Here is a 17,367-nt window from a genome sequence, read left to right as displayed (position 1 = left end):
GGTATAATCGTGGCCCGAAAGTGTATAGGTTTCATCGGGTCTAGGGTCGGGTTCGGGTCTAACAAATAGGCCCGATATATATTTCGGATCGGGTCTGGGTCACATCAAACCCGGTTTCACCCGGCCCATGCACACCCCTACAGCCTGGTTCATCATGCATGCAAGCCTCCTCAACATTATTTTCTTCCAAATTATTAGCCTCCAAATCCTCTTGCAAATTCGATGCAGGATTCTCGCCAGTAACGCCACCTACCACATTAGGTTCTACTTCATTTGAATTGTGAATTTTGGTCTCAGAATGTGGCACTGCCTTTGTACCGTCCCGTGGCTTGGTGGCATCGGAATCAGCACTCTTTCCTTCTCTAAAGTCTCTACCTAAGCACTGTGCCATATCGTGACCATAACGTGCACAAGAGTTACAAATTAAATTTAAACTTTCATACTCCACTACATGAGTTACGCCTTCCACAATGATATGTTTGATCACTGGCAGTCCTAAATTTATTTGAACACATACTCGGGCATATCGTCCTCTCTCAGTCAACTTAGTGGCTAAGTCCACTTTGATGGGAACTCCTATTGCAGAAGCAATGCGCATCATGACCTGTTCCTGATAGCACCAGATTGGGAGCCCCGAAATCCGAACCCATACAAGCGTAGACCCGAAGCCGAAAATCTATATCCCACGGTTTTACAGTAACATAGTGCCCCTCAATCAACCACGGGCCACCAAGCATGACCTTCTCACGATCTTCACATGCATCGAATTTTACCATGAAGTACCCAAATCCCACATCAAGCAGATCAAAGCCACCTTTGATGCGCCAAACCATCCGAAACTTGTGTGAAAGAGCTGTGTAACTATAATTTTTATCAAGAACCTTGATCACTAAAGCTTCTCGATAAGGCTCTGCCAAACAAAGCTTGGCTTCTTCAGTGAAGTTTACACACGGAGGTTGGGAATCGCCCTGCTTACCCACCACCGTGGGCTATACTATCCCCAGATAGAGATCCTGCAAGTGTAAACGCTTTCGATTTCTCTGGACCAATGACTTTATCTCTAAAGGAGATCTTTGTAGGATGCACCCCACCCACACTCTCCCCCTTATCTCTTCCGACGGCATGGCCGTCATCCTCACTGTGTTTCGCCCTCAAACACTCGTTCCCGCTCTCTCCTAACAACATATATGAGTTTTTAACAACTAAAATTTATTATGTATTATTTTTCAGTATTAATTGATCAAATCATCAAACATATCAATTTTAAAAATTTTTAAATTAAATTATAATTCAATTGAATTGATTTAAATTTAAAAAATAAAAATAATTTACTAATTGTTAAGAGAGATTGATGGGATAGTAAAAAGAAAATTGAAAGTGACAGATAACGTGAGAGATAAGCATTTCAATTTTCTTTCCACTATCCCATCAACCTTTTTGAGTACTAATTGATTAAATATATCTATTTTAATCTCTTCTACCAACTTTTTTATGTACTACTACTAGTTGGATTATTGATAATGTTAATATTTTTTTATTATTTTCAAAATTAAAAAAAAAATACATATATCTCGTTTACACTATAAACGAGATATATACATTTTGTGTCTATCCGTCTTATACATGCAAAATTATCTGCAAGAGAGGAATATTTACTTCGATAAATATTTTTTAAATTATTTATTTCAATAATTATTATAATTAATTTATTTATTAAAATAAAAAATCTGAGTACATTAGGGTTTTATGCAAAACGCTTATATTTACAATCCCGCCCCAAACTTGTTCTGAATTCCTCTAGGTACCCTCAAGGTCATCGATAGGATATTGGTGTCCGGGGTGAGTGTCACGTACTCAACGTTACCTCCGAACCATACCTTGTTCATGACATGCTTCCCCGCTTCTCTCAACTCCTTCTCCGCCCTCACTCTCAATCTCATCTACAAAGAATCATGCCACGTGCCATCACGTGCTCCACCCAATGCCATTATACCTCTTCTTCCTCTTTGCATTATTCCCGTTTCGCTACTCCATCTAACTCTCGCCGTTCTTCCCTTTCTCTGCCTTCGAAATGCTCTTCGCTCTTCGCTCGTGGGTTCCACGCTCTGTGCGAAAGAAACGAAGCCAAGAAGAAGCGGTTGGGATTGGTTGGCGCGGTACGCGCGGGGCAGAGGGAGTATCGGAAGCTGAGGAGGCGAGCGCCGAAGGCGAAAGCGAAACCAAAGGAGTTAGAACTCTGCGTTGATATTTGCATCGAAGAAGATTTGCCTGATGATCCTGAAGTCTTGGTACTGAATACTCCAATTTTTATGTTTTTCAGAAAATTTATTTATTTAGGGTGCTATTGCTTTGGAGTTTGAAAAGGAAATGTAATTTTGTGAATTGAAAAATTACTTTTCTGTTTAAAAAAGTGATATTTTGGCTCGAATCAAACACACTCTTAGTGGCAGTGTCTTGAAGAAAAAAAAATGAGGAAAATGAGTTTAATTTCTTTGCACACTGACCTCCATTCAAGTGTTGTTAGCATAGATAAGAGTGGTTTAATTTTAAGATAGCTAGCTGTGGAAACTTTACTGCTTTTGTCTCAGTAACATCATTGATTGGACGACAATGGAAGAGAATTTTAAATTGACATAGCATAGAAATCAAACTCTAAATAAAAACTATTTGCATGTCTCTTATGAATTACAATTTCACTTGCTGAAAGTTACCTACTAATTGACTGGTACATGTAAGTTTTTGGGTTTCTATTTTGATGAGCTAAATTGTTGCACTCTACTTTTGCAATCCCAAGAAATAAGGAGATTGTATGATGTTGAGCAGAGAGTATTGACATGAAAAAATATAAAAACAAGAAAAAAATTAATAATGTGATGCCTTGAAGTAGGTTAGTTATTTCTGTGGTTGATTGAAATCCTGTGCAAATGTTTTATCTGAGTGCAGAGCATTGCGGAACTGCTTCGTCTGAATGCTCCAATGGCAATGAAGCTTGCATTTGATGGTTTGAAAGATTCACGGTATAAAACTAGAGATGCTGCTATAGATGATGTTGGTGGGTTTGAAAGCGTAGAATTATCATTGCTTCTTTGCAATGATGAGTTTATTCGAAAACTTAATAAGGAATGGAGAGATGAGGATCGTGCTACTGATGTTCTATCAATGTCACAACATATTCCTGGTCTTAAGCTGCCAATTGTAAGAACTGCATTCTCTAGCTGATTACAAATAGTGACAGTGTTGATGCCAATTAATAAAAGTTGTACAACTTACCCGGAATGCTAAGTGCTTGATAATTGTGATATTTGCAGCTAATGTTGGGTGATATTGTAATTTCTGTTGAGACAGCTGCAAGACAAGCAGAGGAAAGAGGGCACACTCTTGTTGATGAGATCCGTATCCTCATGGTTGGTTTGGTTTGATGATATTACTTGGTTTCATGAAAAATATCTCATTTAATTTTCTTCCATTTGTGTTTCTGCCATGTTTTTTCATTTAATTCATACCCTCCCTGGTCTTAAATTCAAGCAAGAAAAAATCATGACCAAGTTCCCAGTGTTCTTCAACAACTGGGTTCTACTATTTTAGCTGTACACCGAGAAGGAAATCGGTATAAATAAAAAGCATGGGGAAAAAAAACATTTGAGATTTGGTTGGAATTTAAAAGATGGCAACAGTCAAAAGTAAGATGCTAAAACTGAGAATTTGTGGTTTTCAGTATTTTCAGAAATGGCAGCTCAGTTTCATATCAAATCAAAATGGAAAAGACAAACATGATGTCTACATTTTTATTTTTTAGTGAAATTGAAAGGGAAAAAAAGGAAATTAAATAAGCTGGTATGATGTGTATATGCTGAACAGTGACTTGAGAATAGTGATTAAATAACTTTTCAGGTTCATGGCTTGTTACATCTTTTGGGATTTGATCATGAATTAAGTGAAGAGGCTGAAGTAGAAATGGAGAAAGAGGAGGAGCTTCTTTTAAAGAGTCTTGGATGGAAAGGAAAAGGGCTAATAAAGAGCACACATGAAGCTGAAATAAATTCAACTTCCCACCATCACAGTTCTGATGGTAATTGTACTATCTTAGTAGTACTTTCAGCATTTCTCAACTTCTATTTATTTATTTATTTGTTTTATATGCTTCCCTCTAATCCAAATAAGTGTCATTTGCATATATAAAAGTATGTGGGGAAATAATCTTACAGATCAACTGTCAAAAGACAGGAAGAAAGATGGCAGTCTTAGATTTTACAAACCAAAGTTCAGCTATATCTTCTGCGATATGGATGGTAAGATCATAAGCAAACATACTTATTTGATATTTCTCATCATTTTTCTTAGCTTTAATACATTCCTATTTCACATTAAGGAACACTGCTTAACAGCAAAAGTCAAATCAGTCCTGCAACTGCCCAGGCCTTGAGAGAGGCCACTTCAAGGGGTGTGAAAATTGTGATAGCTACTGGAAAAGTAAGATGAAATTGATCAATGGTTTCTTAGGGTATTGTGTTAGAATGATTTACTTTCTAATATAGATGTTATGGAGATGGTTTAATAATCTTCTCATCATTATTTCGGGACATTTGGTAAATAGGCTCGTCCAGCTGTGATAGATGTTTTTAAGATGGTGGATTTAGCTGGAAAAGATGGGATTGTTTCAGAATTTTCTCCTGGGGTTTTCTTACAGGTTACTTCTATATCCCCTTTTGATAATTATATTGCTTGGTTTGGGAAGGAAGTCCATATGTGTGGTTGAAAGCATGATTCAGTATTTTGAACTCGTGTGTGTGTAAGAATTTTGTATACAGGAGTAGAGGCATGTAGAAGCTGCCATAAAATAATCCGACAAAGTTTACTGCATATTATTACTGTATCTAGTTACCTATTTATGTTTTTTGGTGGAAACTGTATATAGTTATGATAATTCACTCTTACTTGATATTCAAGGATGGATAAGAGAGAAATCGTCACTCCATTGCAGTCAATTTCTATGGACAGCCCTATTCCATAGAGGTAACTTTTGGGTTTAGTTTAGTTTCGTTTTAAGTCTCACTCAACTCCGAGATAGTATAAAAGACTATGCTACACATTATATTTGGCCACCATTAAATGTATACTTTTACAAATTTCACAAAGTTCATTGTTAGGCATGAGAACAGTAGAGACACAGATGTTCTGATTGGCTAGAGTGATGGCTGCCTTTATAAGTACTTAGAAAACCCCTTTTTAATGGACTGGATTCTGTGGTTGAGTTAGACTCCACTCATTTTTTTTATTTTATTTTTCTATTTTCTTTACCCTCTTTGTTACCCTTGTATGACATAGTATTCTTATTCCCTTTTTTTTTCCCCGATAAAAGAGATATTATATCAACAAGGAGGATATTACAGCAAGCATGGTGGACCAAAGATTCTTGATACAAAAGATTAGGATTAGAAAAATAAAAACCATCCAAAGAGAAATACTTTCCAATCTCAACATCTTTGATAGATATACACCTCAAAAAATGCACCTTTCACCAAGTAGACGCAATGCACCTAACCCTACTCAGGGCTTCTCTCCCAAATGTTAGTTATTAGAGGTGCAAGAATTATGGTCTCCTAAATGTTATTCAATTTTAGGTGTAGTCATAGAGATAAACTAGTGAGTTTTATAAATAAAGTATTCATAAAGAATTGATATATAACATGAGAAAGAATCTATTTTGGCCCCTTCAATTCCATTCCATCTATATTTTCTGAAAAAGAAAAAAGATCTTAATGTGGGAATCTGTCCACTTTCCTTCCCTTTTCATTCTATTCCCTTTGTTTTCACCGACCTAGTGGTGAACATGTTAACAAAGCCCATAAGGTCATGATAATGCACTGCATCTGGTGGAGAAAAAGTTTCAGCCATCGAATGTGTATCATTGGTTATTTTTTTCTTCTTCTATTATAGGTGTTACAAGCATGACAGGAACTACAAGGTTATGTAGTTAACTATATAATATGCAAATCAATTATTTGATTAATTTAACCTCATATTTAGTTGAATAACTGACAAACGGTATGAAATGTTTGAATTTTAGTTTGTATGTGGTTTTCATTCTTCCATAGTTTCTTTATTTTAGATTGTAGTTTGTCTTGAATTGTGGGCATATTTTGTTCCTTAAAATTCCTTGCACCAATGATTCCAGGGGTTGCTTGTTTATGGTAGACAAGGGAAGGAAATATTTAGGAGCAACTTAGATCTGAGCGTTTGTCGAGAGGTAATTTATTAGTTCTCCTTTTTATCTTCCACTTGAATGTGTATTTTTGTTACCCACATCAAGCATGTTACATATGTATGTTATTCTAGGACCCTGAAGATACTTAAGATTTTTGATAGTTGATGGCTTCAAGTTTCAAATCTAAAATTTAGTTAAAATATTTATTTGCGTTGCTGGAAAATTCTTGGTGTTGTATGCATGAAATAATTGGCCCCTTTATCTTGCAGGCATGTATTTACTCATTGGAGAATAAGATTCCACTTATTGCATTCTGTGAAGGCCGCTGCCTCACCCTTTTTCATGACCCACTTGTTGATTCACTGCATACAACATACCATGAACCAAAGGTACCTCATTTTCAGAATCCTGTATGATCCCTTTCATTAAATGTTCCCATCACTTTGTGTCTTAGGCAAAAAATCTTTGCAGGCTGAGATCATGCCTTCCATCGAACATCTTCTGGCTTCCGCTGACATACAGGTATCCACTAGGATACATCCCTACTCCCTTGTTTCAGTGTCTGATCACCATGTGCATGGATTCTGAATAGAAAAGTTTGCAATTCATTAATACACCTGCAGACACACACAAGCACACATGCATGGAAGCGTGCAGATGCATTTGTACGTTGCTAAAGCTTATTTTTGTTTCTGCAGAAAATGATTTTCTTAGACACTGCGAAGAGTGTGGCTAGTACTATACGGCCATACTGGTCAGAGGCAACAAAAGATCGTGCAACTGTTGTTCAAGCTGTGCCAGATATGCTGGAGATTGTTCCATTGGGAACATGCAAAGGGAATGGGGTGAAAATGTTGCTAGATCATCTTGGGGTGACTCCTAAGGAGGTACCACAAATATCTATATGTCAAAAGTATTCTTGTCATTGTTTAGGAGAGACAAAGACATATGATATTAGTGATACTATCAGAAGTCCAGAACTAATATAGTATAGGCAGCTGAATGACAATGCTTACAGTTTTGCTAATCAAACTTATTTCTGCACACTGCACATGCTGCTGCATATAACTGTCGTTTATTTTTTTTAGTTTATTGTGCTTTGGAGAGAAGATAGTCATAACATCGTTATGGACATAAAGTATCATGTATGGAGCCCCCTAAACTATGAAGTTATTAACTTCTCTGTTTGGTAAACATGGCAATCAATGTAGTCAAACTCGACTTTCCTTAAAGTCGAACAATTTTGGCGAACTTGAATCATGCTCATGGAGTCAATAGTTCTCTAGAAGATTACTCATAAAATTGTCGTAAAAATTGAGTTTAATACCTTTTGGGGCAAAATAGTACAACTGCTGATTTGAGGTGTCAATACTATTATATTTCTAAATTCTAATAGATTACAATGTGGCAATATTGACCTCCATCTTAGCTTTTCTGAACTCCAAATCATACAAATGTAGATAATGGCTATTGGTGATGGAGAAAATGATGTCGAGATGCTCGAGTTAGCTTCTGTAGGCATTGCACTCAGCAATGGAGCAGAGAAGACGAAAGCTGTGGCCAACATAATTGGTTGCAGCAATGATGAAGATGGGGTAGCAGACGCTATCTACCGGTATGCATTCTGAGATGCTGGAAACTATATTAGGCATTTTATACCAATACTAGAATAGAAGAGTCTACAACATAAACACCAATTAAAAGGAAAAGGTTAGAGATGAAGAAATTGTACCATTTTATTTGTATTAATCATTGGAAGAATTTTTATAACTATTCATTCCTTTGAGTATAACAAAGGTTTTATGCCTCAAGAGGCATGTCATGTCAATTGTGCTTTCTCTTTCACAATATCTATTAAAGAAAGGAATCACATGCTGTAATTGTAGCAGATTGATGAGTTTTGTTTAGGGCTATATGCATTTGGCATGATAAATAATTTAGGTGGATTGTTGAAATTTGTAGTGAAAGGCCCTAAGGGCAATATAGACTATTGTCAAATTTTATGAATGTACCCATTATCAAAAGTTTAGCCACAATCAATGTATCTATTTAATTTATCTTTCTAAGTTTATAATTGCGATTGTTCATTGATACTGAAATCCCTGTTAATTTAAGGTTTTTGCTAACAAGTATTATTAGGAAATCGGTTAAGATTACCACTAATAGAAATTTTAAAATTTTTTCTCCTAAGAAATGCATTGCATTGAAAAGCTCAACTACACTAGAATCAATTAATTAATTCTTTAACTCACATGCACTCACTACACTAAAATTAGGAAATATATAGAGATACAAACATGCATCGCTAACAAAGTTTCTTTAGATACCAAGGCGATACGATAGTTTCCTGGTAAATTATACACCATAATGGTTGTAGGAATAATGAAAGAGGCATTATTTCATATATCAATAAGAAATTGATTCATACCACACAGGAAATAAGAATTTTTCTTCATGTAAGACACAATACAACATTTTTCCGAGTAGAAATGGCAACCAAAGCTACCACCAAAATGAGTCACCAACTCTACGTTCTTAAAAATTGTATGTTTCTGAAGCCAAACAAAGGGAGATGCAATTCCGCTATACTACTCTATTCAGTCTATTGCACAATACATTAAACTTTATTTGAGAAATATAACTTCCAACACATTAGAAGCACAGCAGTAGATTCGAAACTTCGCAGTAGGCCTGCTCATCCTTTATCGCAAGTAGCATTGTCATTGTCTGGTGTTTCTTAACGAATCTTCAAGCTGAGCATTTCGTCTCGCACATTCCAAGATAGTTTTGTCAGCGGTGATGAAGTATGCCGCAATGGAGGCTGTTCGCCAACCACACCAGAGACAAATGTCAAACTTCAAATTTATTCAATCACAGAATCAAACTAAATAAAAAAAAGTGACTAAACCATCAAAAGTACGCATGAAAGATTGATTCGCTGACAAGGATAACCATAGAAGATCATAACCCATGACATACCCACATAAGTTTAATCCCGTTACAAAACTAACCAAAGTACTTTACGTGGGCAGTTTTCTTTCACATTGGCATGTATTGCTAGCTGACGTGTATTTAGTACTAATTGGGAACAATATGAACCCTAATTCTTCGCTCTTTGTTGGAGCCCAATGTTCACAAAGTGAAACCGTTCCCGACACAGCCATCCATCATTCCCAGCTACTCACGCTAATATAGTTGGAAGAATTTTAGCAATGTCAAGGAGAAAAATAACCACAAGCAAAAGTTGCAGCTTTTCAGGAGCTTCAACTTCAAAGATGAACAAGGAGAAAATTCTGGATGGAAGATGTCACTGTGGTGAGTATGCTGTGTTGTTGGAATCTTCGACAGTTGCCAACCCTAAAAGATGGTTCATCTGCTTCCCCTTTTGAAAGGTATGGAACGTTAGTTATGAGTTTGACAGTTAGACAAGCGTAAGGTTAAGCTAAAGAAGAAGAACAAAAGCTCCTCTATTAGTGCATGGTTGAGATTCGTGCTCAATAGGGGAGGTGACACTTCCTATTCTTTGTTTAATTGAAATTTGAAGGAGTAAGGAATTTCCTTTTAATTAAGTAAATAAATACAATTTCCATGAAAAAAATAAAATATTCCACCTAAGAAAATCCTCTTGCCACATTGGAATGGGCGTGGATATGTTTTAACATGTTAACAAACTCTTCTAACGCTTGGTCACATTTGACAAACGGAACTCAACAATTGTGGACATCTGGGTTGTTATGATCTTCTATGGTTACTCTTGTCAGCGAATTGATCTTTCATGGGTATTTTTGGTGGGTTAGTCAAATATGTAGAAGATCTGCTCTCTACCTTCTACTTTTAATTTTGAAAAGAGCAGTGTTATCTGAATTTTAAAAGTGAGTATGGTTCACGGAATGTTTTTATGTTATAGATAACACATTGACTGGCTAAAGTTTCTTTCTAAACAATGAGCATTGTATAATAACCCTGGCCATGGAGTAGTAAAAGAGAATAACAATGTCGTGTATTGATGAAAAACAGAACCAAGGCAAAGAGAATCAGCCTGTGAAGTTAACCCCTCTAAAACTCTCCATTTTTTAAAATTCCTCTTTCTCTCTCTCTCTCTCACACACACATGGAGTTAACATTATTAGGGGATTGGCAAAAAATGAGATATGACATTCTTAGCATCAATATCAATATCTAGGATCCTAACGCATTGATACAGAACCTTGTCATGTTTACAAAAGCAAAAACGTCTGGAGTTAACAAGAACTATGGAGAAACTAATGGAAGACCTTAGGACAATATAATCCAGAAATATAGAAATAGATGAATCACAAATCCAAACAAAACAAAACAGATCAGCGGAGGAAGCAATTACAAATCTGCAGTTTTGAGCATGTCATGTTACTTATAAGGATAGTCAGTACTCAGTAGTCCAACGTTCTGCATATTTCTTTCAATATCTTGGGCAACAACGACCGAAATACAAAAAAAGAGGTAGAACAGATAAGGAATGCTAGAAAGCCAAGACAAAAGAAAAGTCCAACCTCCCAATTGAAAATAGAGGATCCTTCCAACTACAATGCTAAGAATTTAGCAGACCATTGAATTCCGAAAGGGAAAAGCTAACAATCATCTTCGAAAGGAACATCCAAATCAATTGGATTTGGAGACTATTGAAGAAATTAACAAGACAACATAGCATAGGCACCTAGGTGACCAAAATTTGACCATCAACATTCAACCCCTTGACAGACTACTTTCAGCCAATTAATTTTAAGGTTAAATTTCGACAAAAGAATATCAAAATATATAAGTTAACGATAAAATAATCAGTTACACATAACCATGCAGGAAGAATGAAAAGCTTTTCCGTTAGTACAAAACATAATAAAATGTCTCCCTTAATATTCCACGACAGAAGTTCCTACATAAGCTTTAACTTTAAATGTAACTTGAGAGTTGAGAACCTACCAGCAGATATGATAAGTGCCTGCGCAACATAATTGAGGTTTGCCTTTGCCCATGGAACCATGCGAACTGCAGCCAGCTGCAATTTGAAAAATGCAACATTAAATCAAAAGAAACTTTAGTAGGCTAACCTATCATTCGTAAATTAGTGGAATAAACCCCTATCATTGAGTGGCTGATACCACAATTCATGCCGAGGCCAATGCACTCAGTAAGGGTAGGAAAACCAATAAAGACCTTTAAGTCATGGTGTCATGGAACACATTAACAAATGCCAACTAGTGGGGTATTAAATGGTGGAGAGAGCACTATATAGACATTAGAACATGTTTCTTTTCCACAAATTCATGAAAGCAATCAAACATAAATGCCTACAAACTAGAGAAATACAAGGCTTTTATCAAAAGAAAAAGTATTGTTTTAACTGAAAAGTTTTCTTTATTATTAAAAAGAAAGATGTAGGATAGTAACTTTATCAGCAAGTCCTGAACAAAATGAAATTACATACTGTAGGCACGGCACTGGCAACACATGCAACGGAAGCTGCTTTGAATCCAGCAATTACACCCTCTGCATATCAGAAAATTGTTATCAAATTCCGATTGCCCCTACCAACATTTAGAAAGATATCATAAAAATGTTACTATGTTGATAAAAGCCCCAAAGACAACGGATGCTGCGTAGATTTCTTTTGTTGTATGGCAAAGCAAACATCAATTACCTGAAGTACCTCCGATCAAGTTTAACAGTTATTTTACTAATTTTTTTTCAATCAAAAGAAAGTTTGCAACTAGTGCATAACAATTTCACCAAGCAAAACCCAGCCTGCATTTTAACTATTAATGCATTGTGCATCAAAGATAGCCATCCCCTACTCTGCTATGTTTGGAAATTTTTTAACAAAGAACTAAGTAGACTATACAATAACCAGAAAGCATTTTTTCCAGAGAAGAAATGAAGGGACAAAAGTTCTTACCCCATAATAAAATAAAATAATTAAATTAACAAATTTCAAAATCACCAGTGACAACCAACAAGGGTGTTGGCATAGTGGTAGAGACACATCTGGATTCAACACAAATACAATTTATCACATAATCAACAAAGATGCCATAAATTTGATCTGAGTACGCAATAGCAATTTTTTGCCCCCCTCAAGATCTTCAAAAACTAAAGTAACTACTTTACATGATTTTCAAGCATCCAGTTTACTAACAACATAATAAAGAAAAGAAAAGAGAAATCATACCATGGGTGCATTTCTTAGTCCTAACAATCTTCCTTTCTTCGGCGGGAGAAGCAATAAGGAAGGATTCTCTGCGGGACACCCACATGTCTCGCAGTTCAGACGGAATTCCCATTGTTATTATTTGAATTTTGAAGCAATAAGGAAGGATTCCTTCGATTCTTTGAATGTAAGAAGCCTTATTATTTTATAGGTGGTGGCTCGCCACTCGCCGCCAACGGTCGACAAAGCAAAATTGAATTACAGCTTTACAACTTAGGCTGGCAAAGCGTTATTATTTTGAAGTATCTCATTATTATTTTCTTGAATGGAATCTAATCATTCTTAAATTTTAATTTTAATTCAGGTGAAGGCTCATGTTCATTGAGGGTTGAAAATTATTAGATTATTATTTAGTTAGATTTATTAAATTATTTAATCGTTTTTAAATATTAATTTTATGTAAAGACATATTGCATGTAAATTTCTTCCTTTATCTTGTAACATAAATAAATATTTATGATCAATTTTGTTAAATGGACACTTACTTCTCAAAAAAAGAATGAAAAAAAAGGCACATGCTAAAGATAAAAAATCAACGAGTATTAAAATTGTTTATTGTCAAAAGAAAACACGCTTAATATAATTTGGCTTCGTTTACAATAAAATCAACTATAATCGTTTCAAAGTTCATATGCTCGAATGGGCAACCTTGGAGTCCTAAAAATTAAATTTATTGTCCTTAGAAAGATGTACAAATTGTATAAATGTACAAATGAAGCTTGAAATAATAATGGTATCTATTCCATTTTAGGGTTGCCATTTATAAATTAGCAGCATCCTAATTTGATCATGATTTTAGCTACCAACCATGATAATTGATATCCTTGTCATATTTGATTCGGTTAAAGTAAACAGAGGTTTATATGCACATTCATACATGATGATGCACCAGAGGATGAGTTAAAAGCAAGTTCAATTAGAGCCAAACTCTTCATTCCAGCACTCCAGCTCTTTCCACTTGCTTTTCTTTAAGCTTGGTCTGATGACCGTCATTGCCTTCTTGAAATCATTGTAAGTTAATCCTCTTACCTCGTAAAGCTAAAAAACATCATTACACAACTTATTGTTCAATTTTTTTTATGAAAAAAGTAAATACTTTAACAAAGATTTTATAGTCATCTTGGTATGAATTTTTTTTATTATTAGACAATAAATTATAAAATTTAATTTTAGTATATTATAAAAATATTATTTCTATTTAAAGTGTAAATAAGAAAAACAAATTATACTTTTAAGTGAGTATATATATTTTTTAAATTAAATTTATATAATAAAAAAATCTTTTATCATTGTTTTCATATTTAATGTTATAATTTTTTTTTGCACAAAATAAAATTATTATATATTTGTTTGCTTTTTACGATATATATATATATATATATATATATATATATATATATATATATATATATATATATATATATATATATATATATATATATATTAAATTTATATAATACAAAATATTTTATCATTGTATTTATATTTAAAATTATAATTTTTTACATAAAATAAAATTTATTTAAATTTTAATATTATATACGTATTATACATTTAATATTAATTTTTTTAAGATTCTAATATATCTTTTTTTTTTAAATTTGGTGTATGAATTCTTAACTTATTTCTTATGTATTATTTATTTTAATTCTAAAGCCCAAAAATTTATTTTTTGTACAGACATGTTATAATTAATATTCATATGCTTTTTTTTTGGACTTCAGCCCAATATGTAAAACTTACAAAAAAAATTCAAATTAAAAAAAAAGGTGGTTAATCTGATTAACAGGTTGCCCTTTTAAATTCAGACTATTCAAATAAAATATAATAAATGAAGAGTTCAGATTTAACCAACTAACAAGGTGTGCAGCACTCCCTACTTAGCAAGGAGCGTTTAAGGATGAGCCCTACTTGCTACGTAAAGAAAAAGGAATTTTTCATAAATAAATTTAAAAAAGTATTATTTTTGACAATAAATTAAAATAATGTTAAATGCTAAAATAAAATAAATGGACAATTTTAAATAATGAATTTTTTTATCTTAATTTATATTTTGATCTCATTTTTAGTTTTATAATTCCGTTGTACATACAAGTTTTTTTGTCAATTAAGTCTAACTAAATTGATCCAAATCCAACAAAAATCAACTTTAGATTAGAGTGTGTGGAAATACGCACTCCTGTTCATCAATATATAGCACGAACTTAAAATGAAAAATGTTTCTTCTCCCTCGATCAAAATTTAAACGATACTCAAAATCTCTCAAATTCGTCATAAAAACTCAAAAAAATCTCAAAGTTACGTTCGAATTTTCACCAGGAAACACAGAAACAGAAAGCGAAAGATTATTCAAGGTACTGCTCACTCACTGAAACCATTTTTTTCACTTTTGTCTTTCTCATTTTGATCGCGAAACACTAAATAGTTATATTTCTGTTTAATTCGTAGATTCATTTTGTGTTCTTACATTAAAGTACATATTATTCTTCTCATTATACTGTTCATTTGGTGATAACTGTGTTAGGTCGGTGTAAAAATCTTACAGTGTTTCTCGTATAGTTTAACTTATATTTACATTTGTTTGAGAGATTTGAATATATATTTGTACATGTTTGAGCGTTTACATATTTTGAATTGAATTCGTATTTAGCAACTAGTAATAACTTTTGGTGTATTTTGTCTGAATTTAGGTACCTTTGGTCTTGTTGTCTTCTTTTTGCTATAACTAGACAACAGAATATTGTTCTTATACTTTTAGTATTATTTTGTACATATTTGAGTGATTTACATGTGTTTTTGTCCATTTTTCAAGAATTTTGTTCATGGATTTATTGTAACTAGCCATAAAATTTTGTTGTAGTGCTTCTAGTGTCATTTTATGCATGTTGATTGAGTTACATATCTTTTTGAACTCACATTGTGTGATATAATCAAGAAATAGAGGTGTATTTAGTTTGTCTTTTGGTGTATTTTGTCTAAATTGAGGTGTATTTAGTGCTGTTGTTGCCTATTAACCTTATTTTTTATGGGTTATGTTAGGTAACCAATGACTTTCTTGAACAATAGGAATAACGGGTTCTAAAATTGACCCAATTCAAGTAAAACATACTACACTCCAAATTACTCACCTAAATCTTAATATTAGAATAACGATCCACACACATAGTGAATTGAACATCCAATATATCCATTGTTCACATTGTTTAATATTTTCAGTGTCTACCTATACTTTTCTATTTTTTATTCCTTACAAAAAAAAAAAAAAGACAATTAAAAAAATTACTGGGGGAGCACCGCAAAAAGGAAGCACCAAAATATAATGTAAGCTTCACATTTATTTATATGATTCTCATTGTTCACATTTTTTGTATAAATATAGTTTATTTATATGATTCTCATTTATTTACAGAAAATTCATTATTTGAGATGCTCCACAAGATCCATTCATGATATATTCCACAACATGAGCAATGAGAAGAAAGCAATTGTTGAAGAATTAGAATTTGGTGCTATGACGCATGTCCCTGCCATGAATGTGTCGTATAAGTTCTTGAAAGAATTAGCATATTCATTTGATTAGTACAATAGCAGACTGCACACACGGTACGGTATAATCGACATCACCCAAGAAAATATATGAGATGTACTTAACTTGAATGCATCTTATAAAAATTCATTTTGTAATCTATTCTGTAAATCAAATTTTGATATTTTTTCAAATTATTTCTGTATCATTGAAATATTTTTACTGCTTTTGTAGGGGCACGCTATCCAAGAAAAATTAAATATAAAAATATTAGTGAGGAGTAGAAGGAAGTTATTAGAAACTTCCAAGATTTGACTTTGTCGCAATTGACAAACTTTATGATAGAGATGAGTGTTGATAGGGAGGAAAATCAGTTGAAATTCAAGAGGACATTCATCTTCTACATTCAGAAGTGCTTCTTGTTGCCGTCAACGATAAACAAAATTTTTCCAATTCACATGTCGCCTATTCTTCATGTGGACACAATACGAGAATGGAATTGGGGTGGTTCATGTGCTCAACTTCCTCATCAAGGGTATCAGATAGCACACATTGAAAAGGAAATATGCAGTTGATAGCTGCATCTTTGCTCTGATGATTATATATCATGAATCCACACACAAGAATAAGCCCGTGGATACAATTTTTGGACCACCATAGGTGCAACACTGGATTAGGGAGATGTTGATTGAAAGAGTAGAAGCTAAGATAAAGGATGAAATGATAACTCAACAGAAGTTTTTCTTTAATTTTAGTGTATTTCTTTTCAATATATTATGCAAACTGTTAGAGAATCATTAGCATCAATTTAGACCAATTAGTATCGTCTATATTTATATAGTATATCTATATATTAATTGTAGGATTCTATACCTTTATTACTCTGATTCATTTAGCACCTATAAATACCCCTTGTATATTGTACCTTTCAACACACTGAATAATACACTCTTCAGATTACTCTCTCAGTCTCTTGTTTCTAACATGGTATCAAGAGCTTAAAAGTTTTTTTTTCAATGAACATTTGTTCATAGCCTCCTTATCTTTCTCTTCCGACAGTGCTTCTTTGCTCTGGTTTTTTGTTCTATTTCCGACGTTTGGGTTCGTCACATCTGCCATCATTGTGTTCGTCTCTCTGTCAGGATTCCAACGCCGCCGGAATCGTCGCCTGAGGCCACCGGTCGTGCCGTCGGAACCTCCCTACCCACCTTCAATCTTCCTCAACCCAGATGCTTTAGTAGCCGTTGGATCTTGCTGCTGATCAGACGATCCTGGAGCGCCCACGTGTCACGCCGCTAGCTTTTCCTGCGACCTGCGCACCCGCGATTGACCCGACCCGGCCAGCTGGTTGACCCGCTCGCCACCTCACCGCCAGCCTGTCCTCTCCGTCCTCTC

At 34.1% G+C, this 17,367-nt stretch overlaps 2 protein-coding genes across 5 annotated transcripts; one reads left to right on the top strand and one right to left on the bottom strand.

Annotated features, from left to right (window-relative positions):
• The first annotated feature begins 1,751 nt into the window (after nt 1–1,751).
• Nucleotides 1,752–8,241, top strand: LOC112755408 (endoribonuclease YBEY, chloroplastic). 3 transcript variants are annotated; one of them, XM_025803483.3, is made up of 12 exons: nt 1,752–2,288; nt 2,944–3,195; nt 3,309–3,404; nt 3,892–4,069; nt 4,206–4,289; nt 4,370–4,470; nt 4,595–4,687; nt 6,176–6,247; nt 6,475–6,594; nt 6,677–6,727; nt 6,904–7,092; nt 7,666–8,241. In XM_025803483.3, the coding sequence occupies exons 1-12, from the start codon at nt 1,890–1,892 to the stop codon at nt 7,831–7,833; spliced, it is 1,803 nt and encodes a 600-aa protein (XP_025659268.1). In that variant the 5' UTR covers nt 1,752–1,889; the 3' UTR covers nt 7,834–8,241. The 3 variants fall into 3 exon arrangements, 2 of the variants coding, with proteins under 2 accessions (XP_025659268.1, XP_025659269.1); XM_025803484.3 differs by having other exon boundaries at nt 1,774–2,288; nt 4,221–4,289; XR_011874609.1 differs by lacking the exon at nt 6,677–6,727 and having other exon boundaries at nt 6,475–6,615; nt 6,885–7,092.
• A 335-nt stretch (nt 8,242–8,576) lies between these two features.
• LOC112755409 (early nodulin-93) lies at nt 8,577–12,714 on the bottom strand. Of its 2 annotated transcripts, none has more exons than XM_025803489.3 (4): nt 12,408–12,714; nt 11,667–11,728; nt 11,162–11,237; nt 8,577–9,026 (listed from the first exon to the last, which is right to left on the bottom strand). In XM_025803489.3, exons 1-4 carry the CDS (start codon nt 12,517–12,519, stop codon nt 8,926–8,928), a joined length of 351 nt encoding a protein of 116 aa, XP_025659274.1. In that variant the 5' UTR covers nt 12,520–12,714; the 3' UTR covers nt 8,577–8,925. The 2 variants fall into 2 exon arrangements, with proteins under 2 accessions (XP_025659274.1, XP_025659273.1); XM_025803488.3 differs by having other exon boundaries at nt 8,577–9,587; nt 12,408–12,705.
• Between the last annotated feature and the right edge of the window lie 4,653 nt (nt 12,715–17,367).

This window comes from Arachis hypogaea, chromosome 16 (assembly GCF_003086295.3).
Source record: "Arachis hypogaea cultivar Tifrunner chromosome 16, arahy.Tifrunner.gnm2.J5K5, whole genome shotgun sequence".
NCBI classification, from domain to species: domain Eukaryota; kingdom Viridiplantae; phylum Streptophyta; class Magnoliopsida; order Fabales; family Fabaceae; genus Arachis; species Arachis hypogaea.
This window is presented reverse-complemented; position numbering and strand designations above follow the sequence as displayed.

Coding starts and splice junctions, on each gene's coding strand:
- LOC112755408 (XM_025803483.3), top strand. CDS start 1,890: ATGCTTCCCCGCTTCTCTCAACTCCTTCTCCGCCCTCACTCTCAATCT. Junction 4,290..4,369: donor TATCTTCTGCGATATGGATG/GTAAGATCATAA, acceptor TTTCACATTAAG/GAACACTGCTTAACAGCAAA. Junction 6,595..6,676: donor CAACATACCATGAACCAAAG/GTACCTCATTTT, acceptor AAATCTTTGCAG/GCTGAGATCATGCCTTCCAT.
- LOC112755409 (XM_025803488.3), bottom strand. CDS start 12,519: ATGGGAATTCCGTCTGAACTGCGAGACATGTGGGTGTCCCGCAGAGAA. Junction 11,729..12,407: donor GACTAAGAAATGCACCCATG/GTATGATTTCTC, acceptor TCTGATATGCAG/AGGGTGTAATTGCTGGATTC. Junction 9,588..11,161: donor GGCACTTATCATATCTGCTG/GTAGGTTCTCAA, acceptor ACCTTTCAAAAG/GGGAAGCAGATGAACCATCT.